The 27,719-nt window shown below is 41.9% G+C and overlaps 2 protein-coding genes and 1 pseudogene across 3 annotated transcripts; 2 read left to right on the top strand and 1 right to left on the bottom strand.

Moving 5' to 3' along the window:
* Positions 1–89: 89 nt before the first annotated feature.
* Positions 90–8,805, bottom strand: LOC127777132 (uncharacterized). 2 transcript variants are annotated; one of them, XM_052303659.1, is made up of 9 exons: positions 8,209–8,805; positions 7,971–8,108; positions 6,955–7,034; positions 6,106–6,515; positions 3,855–4,039; positions 3,315–3,409; positions 2,909–3,042; positions 893–1,192; positions 90–684 (listed from the first exon to the last, which is right to left on the bottom strand). In XM_052303659.1, exons 1-9 carry the CDS (start codon positions 8,713–8,715, stop codon positions 497–499), a joined length of 2,037 nt encoding a protein of 678 aa, XP_052159619.1. In that variant the 5' UTR covers positions 8,716–8,805; the 3' UTR covers positions 90–496. The 2 variants fall into 2 exon arrangements, with proteins under 2 accessions (XP_052159619.1, XP_052159620.1); XM_052303660.1 differs by having other exon boundaries at positions 97–684; positions 3,324–3,409.
* Positions 8,806–14,425: 5,620 nt separating this feature from the next.
* On the top strand, positions 14,426–16,375 carry LOC127776017 (anthranilate O-methyltransferase 2-like). Its single transcript, XM_052302340.1, has 4 exons — positions 14,426–14,574; positions 14,721–15,137; positions 15,483–15,752; positions 15,861–16,375. Exons 1-4 carry the CDS (start codon positions 14,500–14,502, stop codon positions 16,221–16,223), a joined length of 1,125 nt encoding a protein of 374 aa, XP_052158300.1. The 5' UTR covers positions 14,426–14,499; the 3' UTR covers positions 16,224–16,375.
* Positions 16,376–21,015: 4,640 nt separating this feature from the next.
* LOC127776363 (anthranilate O-methyltransferase 3-like) lies at positions 21,016–23,070 on the top strand (annotated as a pseudogene).
* Positions 23,071–27,719: the final 4,649 nt, after the last annotated feature.

Below are 27,719 nucleotides of genomic sequence, written 5' to 3'. Positions count from 1 at the left end.
TCTGCCCGTGTCGCCGTTCGGTGATATTTTCGCAGGTGAGGTGTTCATCAATCGATCGTATATATCCAAGCGAACTCCCACAGTGAATTTTATTTTAACTAAACCATATAACAATCATAAGATTAAAATATACTTTACCCGTTGCAACATATGGGCATTTTTTCTAGTGTAGTATAAAACATGCTGTCAATACCAATGTCCAAGCATAGCTCTGATTCTTTATTTACTACTCTCCAATAGAGAAGCAATAAAAATAAAATATATTTAAGTTCAATATTCTTTTCCTTGTTCCTCACCACATCCATAACAAATGGCTGACCACCGCCAGTACTAATCCCCTACACTATACTTGATACATCACTTCTCGTCCTACAAAAATTAGCCTCATTTTGAGAGGCACCGGTACAAAACTGTGCCAGAACTATACTTACAACAACATCCATTAACTACGGCATACAATGGCAATAGAGGAAAAAAAAAGGGTATACAAACTGAATCATGAAGTTAGCCCCTCCAACGTTTGTAATAGTCTTACAGAGTTCTGCATATTTCTAGATAAGAATGCAATCTCGTCATCAGCTTTTTGCCCGGAAAGATAACTCTCAACGGCTTCGACGTACTCGAACTCGGGTCCAAACAAGTGACAGGCACAAGCAGCCTTGGAAGCGAGGAGTTTGCAATCACCTGTAAGTAACACAGGGAACACTTTTATCTGTGATCATGATCGCATCGGATGTCTTTAACGAAAATGGGGATTGCAAGCAAACCAAGAGTACATATAAATTCCAGTATCCGATAGCAGAGCCTGATGGCATTTTACCGCGTTACCCAATTGATCACAATGGAAGAAATGGAGTACCATGTCATTTCATATCAAGGAGTAAACATGTACCTGTTAGGGTTTCCGATGTACAAATACTTTGGCTGAAATGGCGGTTCATCCACCATGTGCACCGGACCTTCCATGTTTCTCTTGTATTTTGCTCAAAAAAGACGCAGGAAAATTTACTAGAAGCAGTGAAGGTTGCATCTCCTTGCACGTTACATGACATGCAATCCCCGTAATCAGTAGTCCACTCAGAAAAGAGCCGAAGGAAGCATGATACAAGCTCCTCCCAGACGCAAGGTTTCCCATTGACAGAATCTAGATGTAAAGCTATTGCCTCAAGTAGTTCGATTGTATTATAATAGCCTGTAGGGACCGACAAAAGGTAATGAAATTGTCAACCATTGCCAACAGGTCTGGAAAATAAAATGGACACTGAAAATCAAACGATCAAATTGGTAATATATATTTCTTAAAATTCGCATAGAAGTAAGACAAACAATGCAACAAACTTGTATAATAAATTAATAACTGCTTGTATTAACAAAATATTTTCTCTACAATCCAAAATATCCACAAGAAAAGCTCACTCACATTGCGTATTCAGGACTACCGAAATGTTGTTTCATAAAATATTACGTTGGTTAATATAATCTGCGAAAATGCTATGTATATAAAAGCAACAAAAAAAATAATAGGAAACATAAATTAGGGATAAGGGTCAGTGGGTCAGCCTGGTCAGACCCACGTAAACCCTATGTTTATAAGGACTGTCATTCCCCACTGATTACTCTTTCCATTTGAAAATCTATGTAGCTTGCAGATGAAGTCTACATTTGAAATAGCTATTGCCTAGACTACACCAATTATTGTTGCTAAGTACCATAACATTCAATGGATGCATGAAAAGAATACATAACTGGAGCTGGATATTTATTGAGGGTGAAGAAGGAATAAGTACTAACACACTAATATTGCATTGGCATTTTAAAATACACCCTAAAAAATTGTGAACAACACCATTCAATGCAAATATTGCAGAGAGTGAGTACTATAAGGCCTAGTTAAAATTAGTAAAACTATATATGAGCCAGTTAGGATTAGGCAAAATAACTTAAGATGCAGTTAGCAACAAGGTCCATGTTCATTGAAAAATTCAGATTAAATTTCAGTTCGGGCCACATTCTATTGCCAAAGTTTCGCTTTGGACCACCCTCTTAACCAATGTTTTCACTTGACTAGGTGATTTTACTTGTTACATTTTAAACCACCCTGATTCGCTTTTCAAGTACATCAACGACCTTGATTACACCAGCTCTTGCATGCTGATGAACTCCTAGAGCTTGTATGCAGACCATACCTTTGACATAGGATAGACTAGGTGTGGATGGATAAAAGAGGTTGGGTGGTCCAATGTGATACAAAAGGTAAAATTACCAAGTCGAAAGTGTTGGTTAGGCAAAGGGTGGTCTAAACTGAAATTTTGGTAATAAAAGGTGGCCTGAACTGCAATTCACTCAAAATTTAAATATGGCAACCTAGGACTGGATGGGACCCAACCTAATACTATGAATGAATCTGGACAGAGACCAGATGAGATGAGTACTATGAACTGGACAAGGGTCTAACCAGATCCATAGTACTAGGTTAAGTCCCAGCCGGTCCTATGTTTCTATATTTTGGGATGAAGGGAGTACATGATAATGGACAACCAGATATCCCAGTCCAGAGTTCATTTTCTTCGTTCATATTTTATTAAGCATGTAACAGTATTAATGTCCTCACTGTTCCACAGTACGTGCAAAATTTATTTGGTTCATGTCACAATATTTTTGATCATGGAAATCACGATTGTAACTGGAGTATTTCAATATTTCCACTCTCATGCCAACAACAATTACAAAAGACAACTAATGGCCACGGTATGTCATTTAATAGTCATTCCGAACTCCTTTGATGTCCTGCTTCGTTGGTCCATCCACTTGCACGGTGGTTTTGATAAAATCACGAGAACAAGGGAACAGCAATCCAACTACTCAACTGGTAAATGCAATCAATCGAGAATATATACTCAGAAAAAACCTTTTCTATGCAGTCTGGTTAGCCTCTCCATTGAGTAGGTACATGTAGGATCTCTTCTCAAAGCTTCAGCATAGCAAGAAGAAATAATTGATACTTGGTTTTGGTCAAAATACTCCAGCAATCTACCTCTCAATCTGCAGAAAGAAACAATTGAACTTCAGGTACTTAGTCTACAAAAACTGCATGCTAACCAGGACAAACACTCCCCTCCCCTCCCCTCCCATCCCTTCCCCTCCCTACAAAAAAGAAATAAAAAGTACATCTGCAAAAACTGTGTCTAATCAGGACAAAAATACAGGAACTAGTATTGCACAAAGATATACTGTAAAGCAGTAAACATTGAAAGAAGAATGGGGTTCATAAAAAATAACTTGTTTTACAACATTAACCAATAATAGTATGGAACCTTAAAAACCTGAAAGGAAGCGCTGTAGTTGAACTGTGGCAGATCTTCTCAAGCTCAGCAAGTGCATCTTTCAATTTATCACCAAGCAAGAGAATCTGTCCGAAAACAAACGATCAAAACAATATCTATAAAAGCTAACACAGAGAACTGTATCTATGCAAGATTTCAGTAATCTCAAACATAAGGCCTCTGTTGAAACATAAGGATTTATTAGTTCGAAACAGTGCCTTGTTTTGCAAAACACACGTTACAGAGTCCCTCTGATGAGACAGAGATGATGATAGCCATTATTAATTAAACCACTAACACCATGGTAATACAAGGTGCAAATAGTTATAGATATGATGGGTTGCTAAAGTATAAAAAATGCAGCCACCAACAATGAAAAGGCACGGTTCAGATAAAAAAACATATCTTCATATAGCAACTTTATGTCTTTAGGCTAGATCAGCTAGTAGGGTTATTTGGTTCGGCTCAAATGAACTTTATACGGAAACATAATGCTTAATATGCATCAGAACAAGATAGATTGACAAACACCTGTATTAATGGCAGTAAGGCTGCCATTATTGGTGGTGTTGAATAAAGAGCCACCCTTAGACATTTCTCTGCGTCTTCATAGAAAGCATTAGGTGTTGACTTGTACTTCCAATATGAATCAAAGCAATCATTTGGAGTCCCATCAGAATGCTTTAGCCGTAATGGCAACAAGCTTTTTTCCAATCCTTCAATGAGTTTGAAAGAGATTAAGAAACTAATAGAAGGTAATAGAATCGACAGAGTCAGCTTAACAAGGTTAGTCTAAAATTTAATCTGACAAGTGACAACGGGCAGACATGGCTACACAATGCAAGGACACTTCTGGCGCGATCTATACTAAAAAGGATGTTTCAGAATCCAGAATTCCAGATATCTAGATCCTAGTGAACAGCATCATATTGCTGAGGTAACGGATTCTAAATAATCCAGAAATATATATCCTAATGAACAGCATCAGAGGATAAATGGTTCTGAACATAAAAAGGATTGTTGTGTTGTGTGCAGCACTACATGACCCAAGAACAATATGTGTACTAGTACCCTCAACACCCAAGAAAATTTTAGATAACTGTGACATTACACCCTAGCATCGGTCTTTGTGAACAGTGATAGCTCTATCGGGTTCCAGTAGTGTGTTCAAGCTATGTATAATTTGTGGGAGATTTCTAATTAGTACTCCCTCCATCTACTTTTGATAGTCATATTTCCAAATCTGAAAAAAATATTTTTGATAGACATATTTCAATTCAACATCCTATCCTCTTAATGATTTTCTTGGATTTAATGCATGACTATCCATTCTTCCATATAAGATTGGCTACATGGGCATCAAAAAATGTAAATATTAATGAATCGCTTGTTTACGAGGAATGACTAGTAGCATGTTTAAATGGATGATAAGTAGAATTACTTATCCTTGGTCTGTGTGCCAAGATGAAATATGACTATCAAAAGTAGATGGAGGGAGTAATTAGTAATTTCCTGTGTCCACACCAATGGTGGTCCCTATCAATGTATGCATCGTGGCAAAACCACCGATGCATGCATTTTATTTCTTTTTCATTCTTGCAATTATCTCTGTTTTTGATACTTTCAACTGATAGCTTTTTTAATCTAAAAATTGCACTCAACAACAGAACTTTTCATTAAAAACTTACTATGATAAACTTTCCCATTGAAAACTTTCTGATTAGAGACTTCATTAAAAATTTGTGATAAGAAAGAGAGTGATCGGCAGCGCTTGCTGCTGCAGCCGCTGCGGCTGCAAGAGCTAAAAACAGCTGTAGCGCAGCAGCTGAAAAAGGGCCGCAGCCATAGTGGCTGCAGCAGCTAGCAGTTCCGATCAGCCCCAAAACTTAGTCAAGCAGTAATTTTTTACTTCTAACTTTCCAAGCATAGAAACAACTGTGTTTTTAATGGCACTACCCCAAGCACGGCTGATGTCCTTCAAGCCATTGCTAGTGAGGGAGCCCTTTGGTGCCTAGCAGGAGCTTCTAAGCTCTGTGACCTTTTTTGTCTAGGGCTATAGTGCTAGTGCTCTAGGTTTGTTTTGTTCCTCTTGGGTGTGCGGTGTTGCTGTTGTACTTTCTGGTGGGTGGGTGTCGGAGTTTATCTCTAACGCCATCCAACTTTTTCCCTCTATCTTAATGAAATGATATGCAGATCTCCTGCATGTTCTAAAAAAAACAGTAATCTTTTTTTTTATAATTTCTTTCAAAATTTTCAACTGAAACAACATAGTTTGCACTCAATTATAAAAACTTTCTACTGAAAACTTACGAGTTCCTCTATTTGCATCCAAAACATTATCTTGAAAGAATAAAAACCTCATACTAAAATACGAAAAGGCTTGAACTAATTCTTTTACCAAGAAAATTGCTAATCAACTTAATTACAAACTGAAAAACTTTATTAAAGAATTGTGAAACTTGCTGAATTAGCTTGGCTGTGGTGCCCACGACTCGAAAGTCCAGTCTTATAGCTGTGGGTCCCGAAGCTACCTGGCATAGCCTCATATGAGAATAATTAGGAAACGAAATCATGGAGCCAGCCTTGCTTGCACCTAACCACAACATGAAACACCAAAAAACGTTCGCGTGGATGAGGTCACAGTGCACGTTGGTGTGTTATCAAATTCATAACTTGTATATTTGACACTGTACAACAGTACAAGACTGTGGCTACCATAATACTCAACAAAACCAAAAGCTAGATGAAAGTATGAACAAAAACAGGCATTGATGGAACTTACCACAAGTAGGACTGTTGGCGGTATTGAAAAACACGCTTCGAAAATCTGTATCAACCATTTTCTCGTCCACCTGTGATCCAACTGAATCATCTTCCCGTGCAGAATGAACAAAACCAGGTTTCTCAGGAAACTTTCTTTGCTTGTCTATGTTCCAATTATTGATTGAACTTTTTGAAGAGCAACCAGGAGAACTGGAATCAGCATCAATGCTGCAATTATCATCTGAAGTATCCTGCTGACCATTTTCATCACAGTGATGTGTTGCCATTGAAACTGTGCGTGATTCACGGTAAGCATCAAACTCCTCAAGTTGCATATCTTCAGGGAGGCCAGAATACCAATTATCATATGATATCAGACCATGTATAAGATTTACAATTGGTGTCTTTAGTCCATCCTTAGCAATAAGACTGAAAAGAAAAACAAGAAATGCAATAAAGTACTAACATTATTATCAATAGTGAAAAACCAAAATAGAAGTAAAGCTAAGAGGTCACCAATTATCCTAAAGCATTGGCACTTAAGAAGTATTTCAGTCACAACACCTTATGCACAAGCCTTTTGAAGTGATGTATATGTAAATTTGAAGAATTTATAATTCATTAATTCTTGACAGTATGCTGGCACTTAAAAAAATGAGAGTAAGACAGATTTGACAAGTATGCCTGATAATCTGTGCAAATCACAATTCCCTAACAAGCTAAACACATACTTGGGTCCCTATAATGAATTAAGAAAAGCAAATGAAGTAGGTTATTAACAAAACGCATTGAAATACCAGAACTACAATGCAACAGACCAATGAGTAAAAAATAAACAAAAAGTAGAAAGAGCAAACATTTTACATACGTTTTTGTTGTGTTGTATGCGCTGTCGATACAACCTTGTGAAAGATAAAAAAGAGCTAGCTCGAGTTTAACCATGTATTTCTGCCAAACAAATTAACAGGGTTAGGGAATAGCAAAGCATTAATGATGGTCTTCCATGCATTGATATTTGATAAAACATTAAAACAAAGTCAGCATGGAACATTATTATGATCCAATATTTCAGCATTCATGTGTGTTTCATAAAAAAGTAGTCAGCTGATGCCATAATCTTACTAATCAGGTAATGTAGAGCCAGTTAACATCATGTTTCAAACTTTTTTGTTCCCTGAGTTTCAATTTTGTCATGATAAAGGTGTACAGCTAACTGTTTACATAAAGGCCAATCTAACAATACAAAAACACAAGGAAATAAATAAAACTATGACAGTACTATCACTCTTTTCCCCAAAATCTACAAAACACAACCAAAAACACAAGAGAAACATAGGAATGAAAGTGTAACTCTACACCCTAGTACCCTACAGGATTGTGAAATGCAGAAATGTAGAAAATGATGCTGGGATGTGAATATGTGATACGAAAAACATGAAGAAGTCAAAAATGAAATTTTGTGTAAAAATCCTCTTCAGAAATTGCTATTCCAGAGTACACTATCAGGGTTGGAGGATGTAAAGACATGATTTAAAGGAATATAATGCCTTTGGCTTTTGACGAATCTATATGGAAACACAGATCAGTTCGCTTTTAGTATTCACCTACATTTTTTTCGCACCATTCATAAAAAGAACAGGTTAGTAAGCAAAAGCAACGGTGAGGCCTGTGACATAAGGTCGGTGCCGTGGGCAGTTAGACCTCACAGGGACAGGGTGTGATCTAGGATTTTTTTTGATGGGCTACCGGAGAAAAAATGAGGGGCGGCAACAAGTTCATAGTCAATCATAATTTCCAAATTAAACCACGGTAGCATCAGACAATTAATTAGCTATGAGAAAAACAGCATTTCACTCGGTACATTAGACACAATTTGAAACTTACTCTTTCACAAGTGGGTAACCACATTAGCCTCCGCATCCAAACATCGTACAACTTTTGCGTCCTGAGGTAGTAGCGACTCCTGGTGTTCTGTTGGATGCCGCTGTTCTCAGCGAGCCGCCTATGGATCTCCATCCCGACCTTTCATCGAGCATTTCGCCCGCATCAGAGAACACAAAATCGACCAAAACCAAAATTGCAGCCACATGAAATTTTCATCAGGCATCCCCCCTATGCTTACCGCGAACACGCTGCGCATCTCATCGAAGGATTCGGGGTGCCGGGTGCCGGAGACGAGCGCGGAGATGACGCCGGCCGCGTCGCCCCAGCGGTGCGAGCGGACGAGCTCGTGGAGGAGGCGGTCGAGGCGGCGGCGGTTGGCCAAGAGGGTGGGGAGCTCCGCCAGCGCGGTTTTCCGGGGCTGGAGGTTGCCCTCCGCCACGCTGACCGCCTTCCCGCGGGCGTCCCGGTCGCCGTCGCCATCGCCGTCACCGTCGGCGCCGAGTTCGCGCTTCACGGAGGTGGGCACGGACGCCGGAGCCAGCCCGCTCCGCTCCCCCGCGAAGGAGTCGCGCGTCGAGCTCATGGCCTGCGGCGTGAGGAGGAGGGGCTGGGTCGGGGTGGCCGGGAGGCGGCGCCTCTTCCGCAGCGGTGGGCGGGGCGTGTAGGCATCCGAGACCGCGGCGGTGGCTCCGTCGGGCTCTCGCTTGACGGGGACGACCGGTGAGGGAGACGGCGGCCGCGCCATGGGCGTGCGGCGGCGGCGGCGGCGCACCGCCTGGCCGCGAGGGTTTTAGGAGGGGCAGATTTTTTTTTTTTTTTTGTTTTTGTTTTTTGCGCCCTGGAATTCTGAGGGATGGGGAGCTTGGGAAGCGAAAAACGGCGAGATTGGTCGAGCAATGTGGTCGGCCCGGCCCGGCCCGTGAGCCCGACCGAAGGCTCAGCTAGAGGGCTGGCATAATATGGCCTGCTTAACTTGATGGGCCCAAATGGGGCCGTTGCATGTCATGTCGCTGCCCGTTTGGTTTGGTCCGCCTGTCCGTGTCCGCTGATGCGTTGGGAACTGTAATTCTGAATACTTATTCCGTTTCAAAATGCTGTTATTCCTTGATGGTATTTTTTCTTTGTCCAATGAATCTATACATGAAGCAATGAGTTCAGATCTGTCGGACTAGAAAATATCCTGTCCAGAGCTAGGTAGCAATATTTCAAAACGGAGGATGTATAGTAGTAAAAAATAAAAATTATCATTATTCTCTACTTCCTCCGTTTCACAATGTAAGTCATTCTAACATTTTCCATATTCATATTGATATCTATCTAGATTCATTAACATCAATATAAATATGGGAAATACTAAAATGACTTACATTGTGAAACGGAGGGAGTACTACTTAAGGGGAAGATTAACGTAAAAAAAAAAGCTGTAATGCCTCTTATTATTACACGGTTAAGAGTGTGAGCGTGGTTTGGAGCAGGGGCGGTGCTAGGTGCCCAGGAACCCGGTTCAAAAATAATTTCACCTATAGTTTATCTATTTTCATCATATATACACCCCGTCAGTTTAAACTTAGCCACTCGTATCAAACTAAATTTGATTTAAATCAGAGTAAAGCAAGCGAGTGAAACCCCCTTCATTTTGTTCTAGCTCCGCCCCTGGTTTGGAGCATATTTCAAAAAACCGGAGCAAGGATTGACCCACTATATCTGTCCGTTCACTAGTCGAACCGCCGATTTTTTATTTATTAATATTATTTGATTTGCATTATTTTTAATATAAAACCATCACAAAATGCTGAAAATATCCCTAAATAAACCACTACATCTATTATTATATGGCCACAGCATAAAAATAAATAAATGTAGTATGGTAACATATTAAAATTTATAATGCCATACTACCATAGGATAAATCAAAAACTGGTTCAATTGTAAAAAACTGCTTCCGGTCCAAGGAAAAACCGCCCGGTTCACGGTTTTTTACCAGTTCAATTGTAGGAACGATCTTTGAGTAGAACCGAGCTGTCAAGGTGGCTGGTTCCAGTTTTCTCTGGTTTGGCCACCAACCCGGTCCTTTTTTTTAACTATGGTTTCAAGTAGGATGTGGAGAAATTTAAATATGATTTAATAGATGGGACAAGTAAAACTCTAAAATGATAATCTTTGGGAGACAAAATTCTAATGTTGAAGTGACTTTTTTTACAGAGGTCATATCTAAAATCGCCTAGCGTTGTCGTCTCCGCCTCTCCGTGTAAAATTTCTTCCTAATTGTGATTCTTCCCATTACAGGTTGCTTAAATTTCTAGTCCTTTTCTTACTTTCCCCTTGCGTGCCCTTCTTCCCCCTTTCCTCACAGTCTAGTTGTTGTGCCATTCGGGTGGTGCGGAGCCGCACTCACGCTCTAGGCAGGGGCGGATCTAGCATGGGGATGGCAGGGTCTTGAGACTCCACAACTGGCGCGTGGACCATGGGAGCCCCCACAAAGCCCCACTAAAATTTTTTTGCTATAAGTAGATAGGAAGGGATTGTAACTTTGTCTAGTTTCTTAACTCTCTTGTTCTTTCTTCCTAGATCCGCCACTGCCGCCAGGTCCCTGCGGGTGTGGGGTTGGGAAAGGTTTTTTACGTGGTTGACAATACGGGGGCGGGGGGTGGGGGCATTCTTGTTCAACCCGTCCCCGTCCCACCCTGCTGCCACCCCTATTAAGGAGGGCGGTAGGCGGTCCTCTTATTTGTTTATATGAATTCAATTTCAAAGTTTTAAAAGCTTATAAATCTTACATTAAACATAATATATTTATGATCAGGCTACTTATGAAAATGTCATGTTCTATGAGAGAGTTCAAGGTGCTTTCTGATAAAAATGTACTACAACTTTATTACAAACTAATTGAACCACATTGGGTTTATTTCAGAAAATTGACCTTTTTCATCCACATTGTATTCCTGGTGTATAGAACATGGGGGCCACGTGCACGTGGGCAAATATTTGCCCAAATCGTAGGAGAATTGATATGTAGCCCTACCGTGGAAATGTCCGTACGATTATACTCTATCTGTTTATAGCATATCTTTAGGAGTGATCTGGTTGTTTATATATAGTAGTATATCTTTCCATATGAATATAAAATATTATACTGTCGGATTCTACCAAATAATATTATATATAGTAATATATTGTGTTTCAAATAAACACTTCTCCAAAGTAAAATGCTAGACAACTCCGCACTTACCGTCAAGATCTTGGAGGACTGATGATGTGGTAGCCCATGGTTTTTTTTTTCACCATGGCACCTCTTTCTATTTACATGTTGGGCTTGGGCCTCAAACTCCTTCCTTATCTGCTTCCCCATTTCTCCATATTACAAATTTAGCAAATACTTTGCGAATAATATTAAAAGTTTACAAAACTGCAACTATTTAATGAAAACTACCATTTTCCTACAACTTAAGCCAAACATTTCACAAAACTGTTATCGGAGGGTGAATTAACAAAGGGGGCCTCACAGTCCCCGCTTGAGGAGTTCACCTCCGACAGCACTGTCGGTGATATGGGCCCGAGGGTATCAAGACCAGAGGGAGGAGGCTACCCCCAGTACCCACGTGGCACTCCCCCGAGGGGTCGGGCCCGGGGTAGGGCGGCGGCCGCCCCCTCCATGCATGGATGGGGATCGGGCTGCCCCGACCCCCATCGCAGACGCCACGTGTGCGAGGTTAGGTGGGTGGTCCCAACGCCCACCTGACCACATTTAAGGCGGCCTGAGCGGGTGCGCCACGCCGCATTTAATGCAACGTGCTGCGCACCCGACCGGTTTGTGACTGGTCGAATGACTGATGGGACTGAGGTAGTACGCTCTGCGCACCGATCATGCGTCAGGCGGCATACAGCTTGCCATGCCCCGTCACGTCATGATAATGAGGGGCTTTTAGCCTCTTGTTCCGAGCGGAGTCGGTTCATCTGCTCTGGTCAAAGCAGGATTCCCGTTTCCCGGTACAAACGGGAACTCATAAGTCTTCACCCATTAAATGTTGAATGACGCGGGTGTCCCCAGTGTCAGCCGCTTCGATTTGATGGGCCCCATGCTGCGGCGCCCGTGTGTGTGGCTTCCAAGACAAGGCATAAGACATGCGTTTAATGTAAAGAATGTTCTCCTTTCTCCCTAGGTAGACTTCTGGGCCCATGTAGCAGCACCTTGAGATATAAAAGGAGGTCCAGGCCTAGTGAGAAGGAGAGATCGGTTCCTTGGCTAACTCACGCTTGGGTCTCAAAGATTCAAGCTATTGTATTCCATACTCGATTTACCAAGCACAGGAGTAGGGTGTTACGTTTCTCAGCGGCCTGAATCTGTATAAACCCCTTTTATCTCATCGTGCCCGACCCCCTCTATATCACATCTTCCACCGAGTCCTCGATTCTCACCCACTGCCCCCGGCCGAACTAACAAAGGGGGCCTCACAGTCCCCCGCTTAAGGAGTTCACCCTCCGACAACTGTGATAATAACAACAATTTTAATAGAAAATCGTAACACGTGGCCCCAAATTACAACAATATGAATGTTGCATGTGTGGAATGTGGTTGCAGAGCTGCCACATGAACAAAAATGTAGTTTTTGGATAAAGTTATCAACTACTACTCTATGGTTTTATGTAACGCCTTACTAAAAATGCAGCAAACTGATAATTTAACAAAAAGCTATAACTTTCTGAAATTTACTCTAATGTTAATGCTGTTTTCAATGGAAAAACTGTTATGAAAAGATACTACTACATATATACAATCCATTTTTATTGGAAGCAAACACATGGACATTTATAACTAATATAAAATGAAATAATCGCTGTACAGCTGAATATATTGCTTACCTTCCATTATCTTGATGAAATCTTGAAATACTTCATCTGTTATCCATGCATTCTCTGTATCGGACAGTCCAGTGTAAAATGGAACATATGGTTGTGGGAATATATTTGCTTATCTTCCTCGCTGGATCTTGATTTATCTTTCCATGAATTCTATAAACCGAAATGGCAGCTAGCAAAGCAAAATCTCTCTTCTGCTCTACATATAGAACAAGGACACTGAACGCAGATGCACACTGGTTCCAAGTAAGCAAACCCGAAAATCATTTGCACCAAGAGTTTCTCAAGACTATTTGTTAGTCACGAAGATGGAGCGTGACTTCCACATGGCAATAGCTGAAGCAGAGGCAAACTATGCCAACAACTCTAGGTTTCAGGTTTGTCCTTGATCCCAAGTCTCAACCACACGTCGACACTGATCATGATGTATCTTCAATAGCACCTACAATTGCAACTCTCTGCCAAATGTTTGCATGTACTCCACAGCTGACAAGGAACTCATTTGCATTTTTTGTACTAGTGAAAGGCTAACATGAAGACCAAGCCGGTACTTGACAAGGTTGTGAGACAGGTGTACACGGCTCTCCTACCTCCAATTGGCTGTGTTACTTCGTTTTTCACATGCACACTTTTCAAATTGCTAAACGATACGTGTTTTTGTAACAAAAAAAATTCTATAGGAAATTTGCTTTAAAAAAATCATATTAATCTAATTTTAAGCTTTTTATAGATAATACTTATTTAATCATGTGTTTGTGTGCGGAGGGGAGGGGCTCCTAATCCCTCAAAAAAAAAAACACAGCCTAATATGGTGGTTGCTGACTTAGACTGCTCTGTCGGCATCACACTCTCCTCTTCGTCTCCATGGTGATCAGCACAGTAGCTGATGCTCAGCATCACAATGAGCTCGGGTGTCATTCCATGGAGTTCCAGCTGAATGATCTTCCTAGAAATGACTTCAACCGGTTGTTCTAGTCGCTTCAACGGTTTACGAAGTCAATTTCGGTAGGTTGTCCCAAGCGAGTACCGTTACCTCCACTCTATCTCTGGGCTGCCAGGCTCCTACTACAATAAGCTTTTCCTTGCCAAAGTGTTATTTGAGAAGGTGAAGAAAACAAAAATTTCTTAAAGGTAACTGAATGTAAATTGTATGTGTAATATAATTCTTAAAGATTAAATTCAATATTATAAGGTAATATCCGTAGGATTACTGTGTATTGGCATGTTGACATCGTGAAAAACCTCACCTAGCATATGTTTAGCTAAATTGATTCATTGTCAAGTTCTTGTACTAGAACGCATCCACTTGTCAAGTTGTTGCACTCGGACGTTCAATTCTCAAGTTCTTGCACTATATCACACCTACCTGCCAAGTTGTTGTACCGTGGATACAATTTACTCTAAAAAAACTATAATTCTGGATGGAGCTGAATATATTTGTGTATCCTCCTAGCTAGATCTTGGTTATTTCCTACTTCAGATATAGTTCCAATTACCCTTGCATCCCCTAAAACGCAAATCCAACTGAAAGGGACAGGTAGCAAAACAAACCACTCTTTTATACTCTATATATAGAACAAAGAGTACTAGATGAAGATGCGCAGTGGTTCCAAGTAAGCAAATCAGCAAACTGATTGCAGCGAGAGTTTCTGAAGTGCTCTTGTTATTAGCCATGAAGATGGAGCATGACTTCCATATGGCAACAGGGGAAGCAGAGGATAACTATGCAAACAACTCTAGGCTTCAGGTGTGTATTCTCAAGCCCAAGCCGCAACCACACTGATCATGATGTACCTTCAATAACCAATTAACCATCTCTATGCAACTCCACCACACGTTTCATGGATGTATTCCACAGCTGACAAGGCATATACTTGTATTTTTTTGCACTAGCGAAAGGCTTTGCTCAAGACCAAGCCGGTGCTTGACAAGGCTGTGAGACAGGTGTGCATGGCTCTCCATCCTCGAGCTATGATAGTTGCTGACCTAGGCTGTTCTGTCGGTGCAAACACTCTCCTCTTCGTCTCCGATGTGATCAACACGGTAGCTGATGCTCAGCACCATGATGAGCTCAGGTGCCATCCCATGGAACTCCAGTTCTTCCTGAATGATCTGTCTGGCAATGATTTCAATCAGGTGTTCAAGTCAGTTAAACAGTTTACTAAGTCGATCGCAGCATCTCATCCCAAGGGAGTAGCACTGCCTCCATTCTATATCTCTGGGCTACCAGGCTCCTACTACACCAGGCTTTTCCCTTGCCAAAGTGTTCACCTTTTCCATTCCTCGTACTGCCTCCATTGGCGTTCTCAGGTACACATCTCAATATGGTGCCGTCAATGGTATGCACTGATTCAAAAATAGACGTATTGGTTAGCACATTGGGAATCAGTGTCTATATTAAGGAAACCACCAACTTGCAAGTAGCATTATAATGATTCAATTGGTAAAAGAAAATCAAGATGGCACAAACAGAGCTATGTAAAGAGTTCAGTTTCAAATTGTTAACTGATACTAGCAGTCAGTGTGTCCTTGTCAACGGTTTTCAAGATCCATGTGTTTTCAATTAGTGCTTCCATAAGTAGGTCTGTACCTTAAAAGATCCTTCCGATAGACTACCGAATTTGGGATAATATTTAATTGTTTCTTACTACTCAGATGATCAAGGACATGGATGAAAAGATGTCAGACATAAATGGAGGGAACATTTACATTGCCAAGAGCACGCCACCATCGGTGGTGAAAATGTTCCAAGATCAGTTTCAGAAGGACATGTCCCTTTTCCTCAAGCTGCGACATCAGGAACTAGTGCCTGGTGGGCAGATGCTGCTCACATTCCTTGGAAGGAAGAAAGAGGGCGTCTTGGATGGAGATTTGAGCCATCTATGTGCATTGCTTGCAGAAGCTTTACAAGCCCTTGTTACTGAGGTCTAAAGCTTTACTCTTTTCATGCAGAATCAATGCCCTGCTGCTAAATGATATATGTGCATTGCTTGCAGAAGCTTTTAAATTGTGCTTTGTGATTTTGTGCATCAGGGCCTTGTGGAGAGGGAAAAGCTGGAGTCATTCAACCTACCACTGTATGGGCCATCCATTGATGAAGTAAAAGCAGTGATCGCATTGAACAAGCTCTTTGGCATTGACCATATCCAGCTCTTTGAGTCAAACTGGGATCCGTATGATGACATGGAAAATGATGGCATGTGCAGCAGCCCTCAGCATGGGGTGAATGTTGCCAAGAGCATCAGAGCAGTGTTCGAGCCCTTGCTGGCAAGCCATTTCGGAGAATGTATACTCGACGAGCTCTTTCAGAGGTATGCACGGAATGTAGAGAGGCACCTTGCGGAGGACAATACAAAGTACTCGGTCATAGTCTTGTTGTTGAACCGAAAAGTATAGATCAGACACAGGACACTTGGGGAATCTACATAGAAACACTACAATATATATTTTTAATTACCCCTGTATGCTGCTAGTTTACAATAAGATTTCCATCAACTGGTTCTTAAGCTTTTAACGCAGAAAATTCGTCTACGGCTGGTGAATTTCAATTTGTGTGTTTATTTAATCCACTATAGTATTTATGCAATTATGCAGCCCTCAGCCCCTCACTGCTTCACTCATCCGCACACTGACACAGAAAGAAATTCTGATAGAAACAAGCTCTGGATGGTTATTGTTGGTGAAAATAAACATTATAGCAGAAAACTCTCGACAATCTAGATAATCGTATTATTATTGGTTGAGAAAGAAAACTAAGTCTTTATATTCAGGTATCTGTTCAGGTTTCAGAACTTCAGGTATAGCTGAAGCTACCAAATTTAGCCACAGTGCCATCATTCAATTAGCTAATATTCCAGAGGGAAATGCACCTAAGATAAAATATTTTGAGCCGTTTTCCGTGTAAAATTCAGACTTTCTTTTTGATGCTGCGATCACATAAAAATGGTGGTAATAACTGTCTAGTTTCATCTCAATAAACTCGATAGCACAATTTGAAATTTGCTTGTGGATAACTAAAGGAACCTTCACACCTGAGCATCTTCCAAATTCTGCGTCCTGAGGTGGTACGTTACGTCTCCTGCTGTTATGCTGCACGCCGATGTCCTCGATGAGTAAACCGATCTCCATGGCGACATTTCATCGAGCACCTAGCATGTATCGGAGAAATGAAACCAAACTCACCCAAACCAGAAGATCAAAACGCTGCTACATAGAATTTCATTACACACGCTCAGCTTACCACGATGATGGAGCTCGCAGGGGTCTCCTCGAAGGGTTCAGGACACCGGCTGCCGCCGCCGGCGAGAAGCGTGGGGATGACGCCGGCCGCGTCACGCGCCGCGGGTGCGCGCAGTTGTGTTCTTGAAGGAGGCGACCGTGATAGGGGCGGCGGCGGCGGCGGCCCTCTGTTGGCGAAGAGGCGGGAACGAGAGGTGAGGGAGACGGCGGCATGGTTGGCCGCGAAGGTTTCCGGAACGGGAAAAGTTCGGTCGAGATTTGTCGTTGTCGTCGTCGAGTTTGAAAATCATCGTAAAGTCGGATACAAACGCATCCTTAATTTTTAAAATTAGTACAAACAAGATCCCTCGATAATATTACCCTAATTTTAACTGATATAACGATATATAAAGTTGACGTGATAATATTAGAAGCAAAATTTGAAACTATATAAAATTAAAACAAAATATACAGACGCATATGCCAGTCGAACAAAATAATAAGGGTTAATCGAATACATTCCATTATAAATTTAACGGATTTAAAATATGCCATTACAATTCGTGTATTTGTACCAATGCTATTACAATTTTTATATAATTTGAAACATGCCACTAGTATACATATTTTATCCATATTGGACAGAAATGCCCCCATCTTCAACCTCTCGTCATTCATCGTCACGTCAAGCAGCTAGCAACATGTTGTCATGGTCTTCGCCTCACCATCGCTGCCCCGACAGGTTGTCGCCGTCGCTAACCTCCGCGCCCCCATCCTCATTGCATGGCCCCTCCTCCGGACCACAGCCATCGACTGGAGGGATGAGCTCCCACTCGCCGCCTTTCGAGGCTGGGCCACCTCTACTTGCAGGGGACTGCCTCGCTAGCTTCAGGCTTCCCTGCTTCGGTGCTGCCACCACATCCGGAAGGACCTGCTCCACGTGGTTGCGTCCACTATCGGCGGTTCACCGTCAACACTGCCCCTGCCTCTCCCTCCGATTTTGGGGCCCCAGAGCGGCCGCACCGCTCGCCCCTCTCAGGGCCGGCCTGCTTCCTAGATCCGCCACCGCCGCCAGGTTCCCTACGGGTGTGGGGTTGAGAGAGGTTTTCAACCCGGTCGACAATATGGGGGCGGGGGCAGGGGCGGAATGTGAGGAGCGGGGGCGAGGGCGTTCCTGTTCAACCCGCCCCCGCCCCGCCCTGCTACCACCCCTATTAAGGAGGGTGGCACATAGTCCTCTTATTTAATTATATGAAATTGATGTCAAAGTTTTAAAAGCTTACAAATCTTACATTAAACATCAAATATTTATGATCAGGCTACTTATGAAAATGTCATGTTCTATACTAGTTCTATGAGAGAGTTCAAGGTGTTTTCTGATAAAAATGTGCTTCAACTTTATTACAAACTAAGAGAACCACATTGGGTTTATTTCAGAAAATTGACCTTTTTCATCCACATTGTTTTCCTCTTGTATAGAACATGGGGGCCACGTGCACGTAGGCAAATATTCGCCCAAATCGTAGGAGAACTGGTATGCAGCCCTACCGTGGAAATGTCCGTACGATTATACTCTATCTGTTTATAGCATATCTTTAGGAGTGATCTGTTTGTTTATAGGGTTATAGTAGTATATCTTTCCATATGAAATATAAAATATTATACAATCGGATTCTATCTCAGCCAAATTAACATGACCGGCAGATCTAGTTAGCTAGAAGTATTCTATCTCAATGAGATCAAACGGTGCAAACAATTTCAAGTTAGTAGTGCCAAACATGTAATTCCTCCGTTTCACAGTATGCTAGCATTGCCCATATTCATATACATGCAAATGAATCTATACATATATATAGCTATATGAATGTGGACAATGCTAGAAAGTTTTAATTTACATTGTGAAATGGAGGGAGTAAATTGTATGTTACTCCTCATTTTACTTCTTTCGTCCTAACATAAACTAACCTTAATGAGCATGTGACACAATGTAGTGTAATGAATTTAAACAATTATTTATTGTACTAGGTTGTGTCACGTTTTTTTTATTAAAATTGGTTTATTTTGGAACGGAGGAAGTACACGTTGAAGATAAAAAAAATTTGGAAGCATCGTGAATATCTTAAGGAAGATTCATTGAACCTGAGTGTAATTAATAGGTTTTTACCTTTTGAATCTGTACGAAGATATTCTTCTTAAAAAAAAAATAGACAGCACAATATGCCCTCCCTAAAAAAAAAAAAGAAGAAGCACAATATATATGGCCTCGTTATTGTCCAATGACTACTCGAAAAAACCAGATCATCAGATGGCCAGTGATTTTCCTGTCGAGGACGTCTGCACCACTTGCAGGAATTATATCGAATTCATGTGGGTATTAAGTCACCGACAGGGAATTCTGAATTTTTCTCAAGGTGCATAATTCGCCTCTTGCTTTCTCAAACCTCACCAACATACTCCAACAATGTTTCATATATTTTTCAGTGGTAATTTTAGATATTATTATATATAGTAATGTAGGTTTAGAGGCTATAAGCCTACTATAAGCTTAGGTGGAGGAGAGAGGTAATGAAAAATTAAGGGTGTTGGCTCTCATGCAGGAGCTAACTTATCACAAGCTCCAAGACAAATACATTAAATGTATAAGTGAGAGATAGAGAGAGGAGAAGAAAATTGTAGCCAACCTTATAGCTAATCTATTATATATGTTGGCTTTAAGATGGGCTAATAATAGGAAGATGGCTATATTATTATCCTTGCTTTTAGTGGTCCTTGAGCCATCCATGTGGATGTGGTAAGTGTCTGATCCGTTTGCGTCTACTTTAGAAATATTAAATGTGTGTTGCACCTAGGCAATCCGAAATGATTTTTACGGATGGTTGGTCTGCCTTTAGCGACAGGTGGTGTGTCCTGCTGGAAAAAAAACCATTTTTAACCGTCTACAAAAATCCATCTCATTCTTGTGTTTTTCAAATAAACACTCATCCAAAGTAAACTGCTAGACAACTCCTCACTTACTGTCAACACCTTGGAGGACTGGATGTGGTAGCGTACAGTATTTTTTTTTCACCATGGCACCTCTTTCCATTTACATGTTGGGCTTGGGCCTCAAACTCCTTTCCTATCTGCTTCCCCATTTCTCCATAATACAAATTTAGCAAATACTCTGTGAATAATATTAAAAGTTTACAAAACTGCAACTATTTAATGAAGACTACCATTTTACTATAACTTAAGCCAAACATTTCACAAAGCTGTGACAATAACAACAATGTTAATAGAAAATTATAACACATGGCCCCAAATTACAACAATACGAGTGTTGCGAGTGTGGATAAAGTTGTATCAGAGCTGTTGTATAAGAGCTGTCACATGAACAAAATTGTAGTTTTTGGATAAAGTCACCAAGTACTGCTGTAGTTTTATGTAACGCCTTACTAAAAATGCAGCAAACTGATAGTTTAACAAAAAGCTGCAACTTTTTGAAATTTATTCTAATATTAATGCTGTTTTCAATGGAAAAACTGTTCTCAAAAGATACATATATACAATCCATTTTTATTGGAAGCAAACACATGGACATGTATTATAACTAATATAAAATGAAATAATGACTGTACGGCTGAATATATTGCTTACCTTCCATTATCTTGATGAAATCTTGAAATACTTCGTCTGTTATCCATGCATTCTCTGTATCGGACAGTCCAGTGTAATATAAAATGGAACATATGGTTGTGGGAATATATTTGCTTATCTTCCTCGCTGGATCTTGATAATTCCTGGTAACATCAGATCTAATGCCCATGCATTCTATAAACCAAAATTGCAATTGACAGGGACAGCTAGCAAAGCAAAATCTCTCCTCTGCTCTACATATAGAACAAGGACACTGAATGCAGATGCACACACAGGTTCCAAGTAAGCAAACCGAAAATCATTTACACCAAGAGTTTCTCAAGACAATTTGTTAGTCATGAAGATGGAGCTTGACTTCCATATGGCAATAGGTGAAGCAGAGGCAAACTATGCCAACAACTCTAGGCTTCAGGTTTGTCCTTGATCCCAAGTCTCAACCACACTGATCATGATGTGTCATCAAAGCACCTGCAATTGCAACTCTCTGCCAAATGTTCGCACGTACTCCATAGCTGACAAGGCACTCACTTGCATTTTTGCACTAGCGAAAGGCTTTGATTAAGACCAAGCCGGTACTTGAGAAGGTTATGAGACAGGTGTACATGGCTCTCCTACCTCCAACTATGGTGGTTGCTGACCTAGGCTGCTCTGTCGGCATCAATACTCTCCTCTTCGTCTCCAAGGTGACCAGCACAGTAGCTGATGCTCAGTGTCACAATGAGCTTGGGTGTCATATCATGGAGCTCCAGTTCTTCCTGAATGATCTTCCTAGAAATGACTTCAACCAGGTGTTCCAGTCGCTTCAACAGTTTACGAAGTCGATTGCAGCAGGTCATCCCAAGGGAGTTGCGTTACCTCCATTCTATATCTCTGGGCTGCCAGGCTCCTACTACAATAGGCTTTTCCCTTGCCAAAGTGTTCACCTTTTCCACTCTTCCTACTGCCTCCATTGGCAGTCTCAGGTACGCATCTCTATGGAGCCATTGATGGCATGCACTGTTAATGCACTGGGGACCTTTGTATCTATTAAGTAATCTAGCATCTCACAACATTACAAAGATTCCCCCCAAAAAATGAAAATCAAACAAATAGAAAAGGAGAGAGATTCACCACATGTCCCTAAATTTTCTAGTTGGTTCACTTAGGTCCGCAAGTTTAGGTACCGATGGTGTAAGGGCACGTATAACGGTGTTTAATAATGGACTGTCTTCGTTATAATGCAAGTAAATTTGGTGACGTGAAAGAGAGAGACGAGAGGAAAGGGAAACATGGTTGTTACGCATGACAACGACTCAGAGTCGACTCTTTGCATTTATTAAGGGAAATTTTATTGCATGGGGTCAATAAAAGGAAAGAATGGTTAAGAGTTATTGTTGTCCTTACTATTGTAGGAATCTCTAAGCAATATGTATTAACTAAGAACTCACACCGGGCTCTATCTTCATACATGCCCTAAAGAATTCAATTACAAATTTTTGGTTGATACTAAAAACAAGAAAAGAGAAGCAATCACGGTGTCCTTGTTAACGGTTCTCAAGATCTGTGTGTTTTCAATCAGTTTGTTCCATAAGATATCCATGCCCGACAAGATCCTTCTATCTGATCTCCCAATTTGGAATAACATTCAGTTGTTCATTGTTACTCAGCTGATCAAGGACATGAACAAAAAGATGGCATACCTGAATGGAGAGAACATTTACATTGCAAAGAGCACGCCACAATCGATGGTGGAGTTGTACCAGGATCAGTTCTAGAAGGACATGTCCCTCTTCCTCAAGCTGCGACATCAGGAACTCGTGCCCGGTGGGAAGATGCTGCTAACATTCCTCGGAAGGAAGAAAGACGACGTCTTGGATGGAGATCTGAGCCATCTCTTTGGATTGCTTGCACAAGCTTTACAATCTCTTTTTACTGAGGTCTAAAGCTCAGTACTTTTTTCACGTAGAATGAATGCCCTGCTGCTACACTATAGATGGCTGTTGGCTGATGATAAGGAATTTTTTTGCTTTGTGACTTCGTATATCAGGGGATAGTGGAGAAGGGAAAGCTGGAGTCATTCAATTTACCAATATATGGGCCCTCCATTGATGAAGTGAAGACAGTAATCACACGGAACAAGCTCTTTTGTATTGACCATATCGAGCTGTTTGAGTCCAATTGGGATCCCTACGATGACTTGGAACATGATGGCATGCACATTAGCCCTCACCGTGGGATGAACGTCGCCAAGTGCATCAGAGCAGTGTCTGAGCCCTTGCTGGCAAGCCATTTTGGCGAATATATACTTGACAAACTCTTTCAGAGGTTTGCGCAGATTGTGGAGAGGCACCTCGCGAAGGAGAATGCGAAGTACTCGGTCATAGTCTTGTCATTGAACCGAAGAGATTAGAGAAGACACATGGCACTTGAGATGATTTTGTCTTTTCAAGAGTCTAAAGGGAAATCATGTTTTTGTTTTTTGAGGAATCTAAATAGAAAAGGCTATCACTCAGGATGGCTATGGAGTTTCGATGCGTGTTTAATTCTTTTCTTCAATCCAAACAACAAATAAATACCACTGACTCCTGTAGGATTTTGATTTACGAATATTACGCAAATTATGCATCCCCTCCCTGCCCCACTCATCCACACACAGAAAGAAACTTCGATACAAACAAGCTCTAAATGGTTAATATTGATGAAAATACACATTATAGCAGAATACAACGTATTTGATTGATGTTCATATTCATATCTATATGTATCCGCTTAGACCGGAGAACACTAGATTTAGTTGATTCCCCTCCCCCCCCCCAAAAAAAAAAAAAATTAACCATATAGTACCATTGTTCAACCAGCTAATGGTGGCAATAACCGTCTAATCGCACTAAATTCGACAGCACAATTTGATATTTACAAGTGTGTAGCGAAAGGAACCTTCACATCGATCCGAGCATCTTCCAAATCCTGCATCCTGAGGTGGTAAGTTGCGGCTCCTGCTGCTATGCTGCACGCCGATGTCCTCAGCTAGTGACCGATCTCCATGGCGACATTTCATCGAGCACCTAGCCAGCCTGTATCAGGGAACACAAACCCAGTAAGACAAACCAAATCACTGCTACATACACCATAGTAGTGGATTTTCATTAGTCCCACTCAGCATCCTATGATGTTCACTAACTTCTGAAGCTCAACATGTAAGTGTGTCACATTATCACTCACTAGTAATTTTTATCTAGAGTATTTTAAATCACATACAAGTGTGCCACATCATCATTCACTAGCAATTATTATCTATAATATTTTAAATATCATGCATACATGACTTTAAAACTCAATATGCAACCAATATCAGGACAGATGCCATTATAAATTCTCTAATTTAGAAATGTATCATTACAATATGTCCATTTGTAACCGTACCATTATAATTTTAGATATATCACTACTTACCCCTTCAGAACATTCATAAAAAATTTCCACCACTTTGCCCTCGTATTCTTCCTCCCTTTCTTCCTTCCCCCTCCCTCTCGCATGTCTAATGAAGACCGAGCCTCCACCGGAGCTCCTAGTCCTTCAACTTATACCCTGCCTCACTAGCTCCTTCACCCGCTTGCCTACTGTGGAGAAAGAGCAGACAACCTGAGCACCATCACGAGCACGCTCTAAGGAGGATGGGTACATGCTCCGAGGAAGACAAGCGGGCGCCCGCCCACCAGAGTAGGCCACCATGCTGCTATGCCTGAGCTCCTTCACGAGCCACCGGAGCAGCTAATCCCGAGCCTTCCTGTGCGGATCCGTTGAGGCCATCCGGCTGGAGCTCTCTCACCTGCTCAAGCTCTAGCATCTGGAGCTCCACCTCTAGATCCTAGCTCTAGTAGTGGCACCATGTTCGGGTGTCGCCCTCACACCATCGGCGTCCGCCAACATCCTAGTCGCCAACATTGTTCGATCGTCCTCATCTTGTTGCCAACATCCGCCAACATCCTTCTCGCGTCACATGTGCCGTCCTGCTTGTCGTCCTCGCACCGCCGGCATCTGCACGTTCTCCTCGTGCCACCAGCACCTGCCTGTTCTCCTCGTGTAACCAACGTCCGCACTCCATCCTTGCACCGTCATTGTCTAGTCATCCTCCTCATGTTATGTCCTCTGCTCGTCCTCTTTGGGGAGCGGGCGAGCAATGAAGGAGCGCCTGATGGCAGGGTAAAGGCTAGAGGAGTAGCTCTAGTGGAGGCCCAGGCTTCACCAGACATGAGAGAGAGAGAGAGAGAGAGAGAGAGAGAGAGGGGGGGGGGGGGGGGGGGGGAGGGGGAGGGGAAGGAAGGAGGGGAAGGAGGAAGAAGACAAGGGTAAAATGGTTGAAAACTTTTTATGAATGCGCTGGTAAGCAATGACATATCCCAAAGTGCTATAAAATTGTAATTTACAAATGGAGAAATTGTAATGACATATTTCTAAACCTGAGAATCTATAATGGTATGGATCCAATCAACCCATTTAATTTAGGGGTATAGTTATGTTCTTTTTTTTAAAAAAAAACAAGAAATCACATGTAGGGCTAAAAATTTAGGAAAAATTTGTTACAGGACACTAAAAGTTTCTTGCCTTTGGTGTAGGATACCCGATGAACATGTATTAATTTGTTGGAGGTGTAATAGCCCAAATTTTAGCTATAGTCTTAATCATGCTAATGACTTGGTCACACTGTTTGAAAGCAGTGTTGATCGAGCCACTGTGCTGTCTAGGACCAGCCTATTAATATATTGAATTGTACAAAGTACATGAAGATATTGAATGAGAGGTGATTGATAATATGATTGATTTAGATGAGATGTGATGTAGCTGAATTTCGATATTGATTAAGTTTCTATATTACTATATATGAGTGTATTATACTTTTTTTCATAAATGAAAAGGAATACTCATTCACTCCCAAAATATGTAGCTATCTAGAAATAGCTGTATGTTAGGATGGAGGTAGGATATGTTTAATGTGTCCATCCAAGTGAGCACATGGGTTTAGGGTTTAGGGGGTTGTCGCCGGAACCCCCAGGTCGCTTCCACTTCCCCTTCTCCTTGCCAGCGCAAGAGAGGAGCAGATTGTCACCGCCCTCCATCTCGCTGGGATTCGGACGAAGAGAGAAGTTATGAGAAACAAGAGAGAGAGAGAGAGAGAGAGGGGGGGAGCGAGCGAGAGAGTCGAGCGGGGGGCTTCCTTCTTTATAGTAGTAATCTCCTTTCACTAATCGTCGCGTTTATTCCGCGCTAGGCACGAGGCGTCGCGAGGCGAGGGCAGTTAATTGGGGGACAATTAATTGGGGTTGGGGTTCGGAGAGGTGAGTCTTGCGAGGATCTCTTCGTGCCCTTTTTCTTTTTGTTGAGCAAGGGTGCGAGCTAGTGCAGACGCGAATGGGTTACGCGTACACCATTTACGCTCTAAAGGTTCACGTAAAAAATCCCCCATTTACGGTCAAAAGGTGTACGCATACAGGTGAATGGGTTATGCACCACCAATTACTCCTACGTCGGGAAAACACATCCATCCTACGCTGCAGGGTTGTTGCACGCGAGACGCGATGTACGCGCCTAAGGCTCGAAAACACATCCATTAGGTGCCCTACATGGTACACGCCCATGTGTGGATCTTGGGTGTAAACACATCCATGCTACGCTCGAAAGGTTAATTTACGTGTACGAATGATGAGTTTACGTCCACGATCCACGTGCAGGCGTAAACCATATGTAGGCAACTCGCAATCCCCGCGCGCGTACGTATATGTATGTAACTACTCCGTAGGAAAGAAACCTGCGCAAATGCATGGGAAATTGTTTTATTGTTTATAAAAAGAATACTAAATGAAGTGATTTCTCACCTATTCACCGTAAGAACCATATAGTCGTAACAGATTGAGCCTACTCATATGGATCATTGGGTCTTTTGGATGTTAACGTATCGATTTGTCTACTGCGGAACGATTTTTGTAAACGTATCAAATGACTGGAACACTGACGTAAAGGATCCTCCGCTCGCATCATATGATGATGACGATGATGACAACGAAGACGAGGACGAGGACGACAGTTCATCTGGAGACCTGCCACCGAGGAAGAAGCAGAGAAAATGCAAGTACATTGTAGTAGTTTATATAGTTGAACTAGTAGTTATATTTCTGGTGTTAATTACTTTGGATGTTGGATGTATCGATCGTCCCCGTGCCCCTCCCCCAGTCCAGCCAGCCGGCACCCATCAGCCCATTAGGCCTAGCGTGCAAGCCAGGCCCAGGAGGCAGGAAAAGAGGCCACGAGGACGGCGCAGTCGCGCACATACGTACGGTACAACTAAGGGCCGATGCGTCGATTCGATGTAAGCCGTGCGCGGTTTACGCGTACGTGGGCATCGCGAGGTGCTCTACATGGTACACGCCCACGTGTGGATCTCGGGCGTAAACACATCCATGCTACGCTTGAAAGTTTAATGTACGCGCACGAAGAATGAGTTTACGTCCACGATCCATGGACATGCATGAACTATATGTAGGCAACTCGCGATCACCACACGCGTACGCGTAAACCTTCACGCACGTCTCGCCCATACAACAGCACTGTGCCCGAGGTGTGTGCATTATGCCTACGTAAAAACGTACATAGAGAGTACCGCCTACAACACAGTTTACGCGTACGTGATGGCTGATATGCTATTTCGCGAGTCGTGCACGCCCTACGCGTACGCAGAGATCGCTAGGTGCCTACAAGGTTCACCCCTGCCCGTGCCTACAAGGCTTTAACGCAACTCGCAAACCACTGTATGCTAGGTGTTCACGGCGTATGTGGATGGTTTATGCACACGATGGGATTGCGCACATAAACATGCATGTCGAACGTATGAACAGAATCGATGTGTTTACGTCCGCAATCCGAGGACGGTGGTGGCCCGAGGACAATACCTTGACAAAATTATAAATTATATATATCACATTTTCAATATTTTGGATAATAATAAGGGGCTAACAATAAATTAAAACCGATGCTGTGTTTGGCTCATAATAGTGGAAATATAAA

Source organism: Oryza glaberrima, chromosome 6 (assembly GCF_000147395.1).
Source record: "Oryza glaberrima chromosome 6, OglaRS2, whole genome shotgun sequence".
NCBI lineage: Eukaryota > Viridiplantae > Streptophyta > Magnoliopsida > Poales > Poaceae > Oryza > Oryza glaberrima.
The sequence above is the reverse complement of the archived record's forward strand: the minus strand, read 5'-3'. Positions and strand labels throughout refer to the sequence as shown.

Excerpts from the sequence above, each read along its gene's own strand:
- LOC127777132 (XM_052303659.1), bottom strand. The coding sequence starts at position 8,715 with ATGGCGCGGCCGCCGTCTCCCTCACCGGTCGTCCCCGTCAAGCGAGAG. Across the intron at positions 6,516-6,954 it reads GCATACAACACAACAAAAAC|TCTTATTGCTAAGGATGGAC; the intron begins GTATGTAAAATG and ends TTTTCTTTTCAG. Across the intron at positions 4,040-6,105 it reads CGCCAACAGTCCTACTTGTG|GATTGGAAAAAAGCTTGTTG; the intron begins GTAAGTTCCATC and ends AACTCATTGAAG.
- LOC127776017 (XM_052302340.1), top strand. The coding sequence starts at position 14,500 with ATGAAGATGGAGCATGACTTCCATATGGCAACAGGGGAAGCAGAGGAT. Across the intron at positions 14,575-14,720 it reads CAAACAACTCTAGGCTTCAG|CGAAAGGCTTTGCTCAAGAC; the intron begins GTGTGTATTCTC and ends TTTTTGCACTAG. Across the intron at positions 15,753-15,860 it reads TACAAGCCCTTGTTACTGAG|GGCCTTGTGGAGAGGGAAAA; the intron begins GTCTAAAGCTTT and ends TTTGTGCATCAG.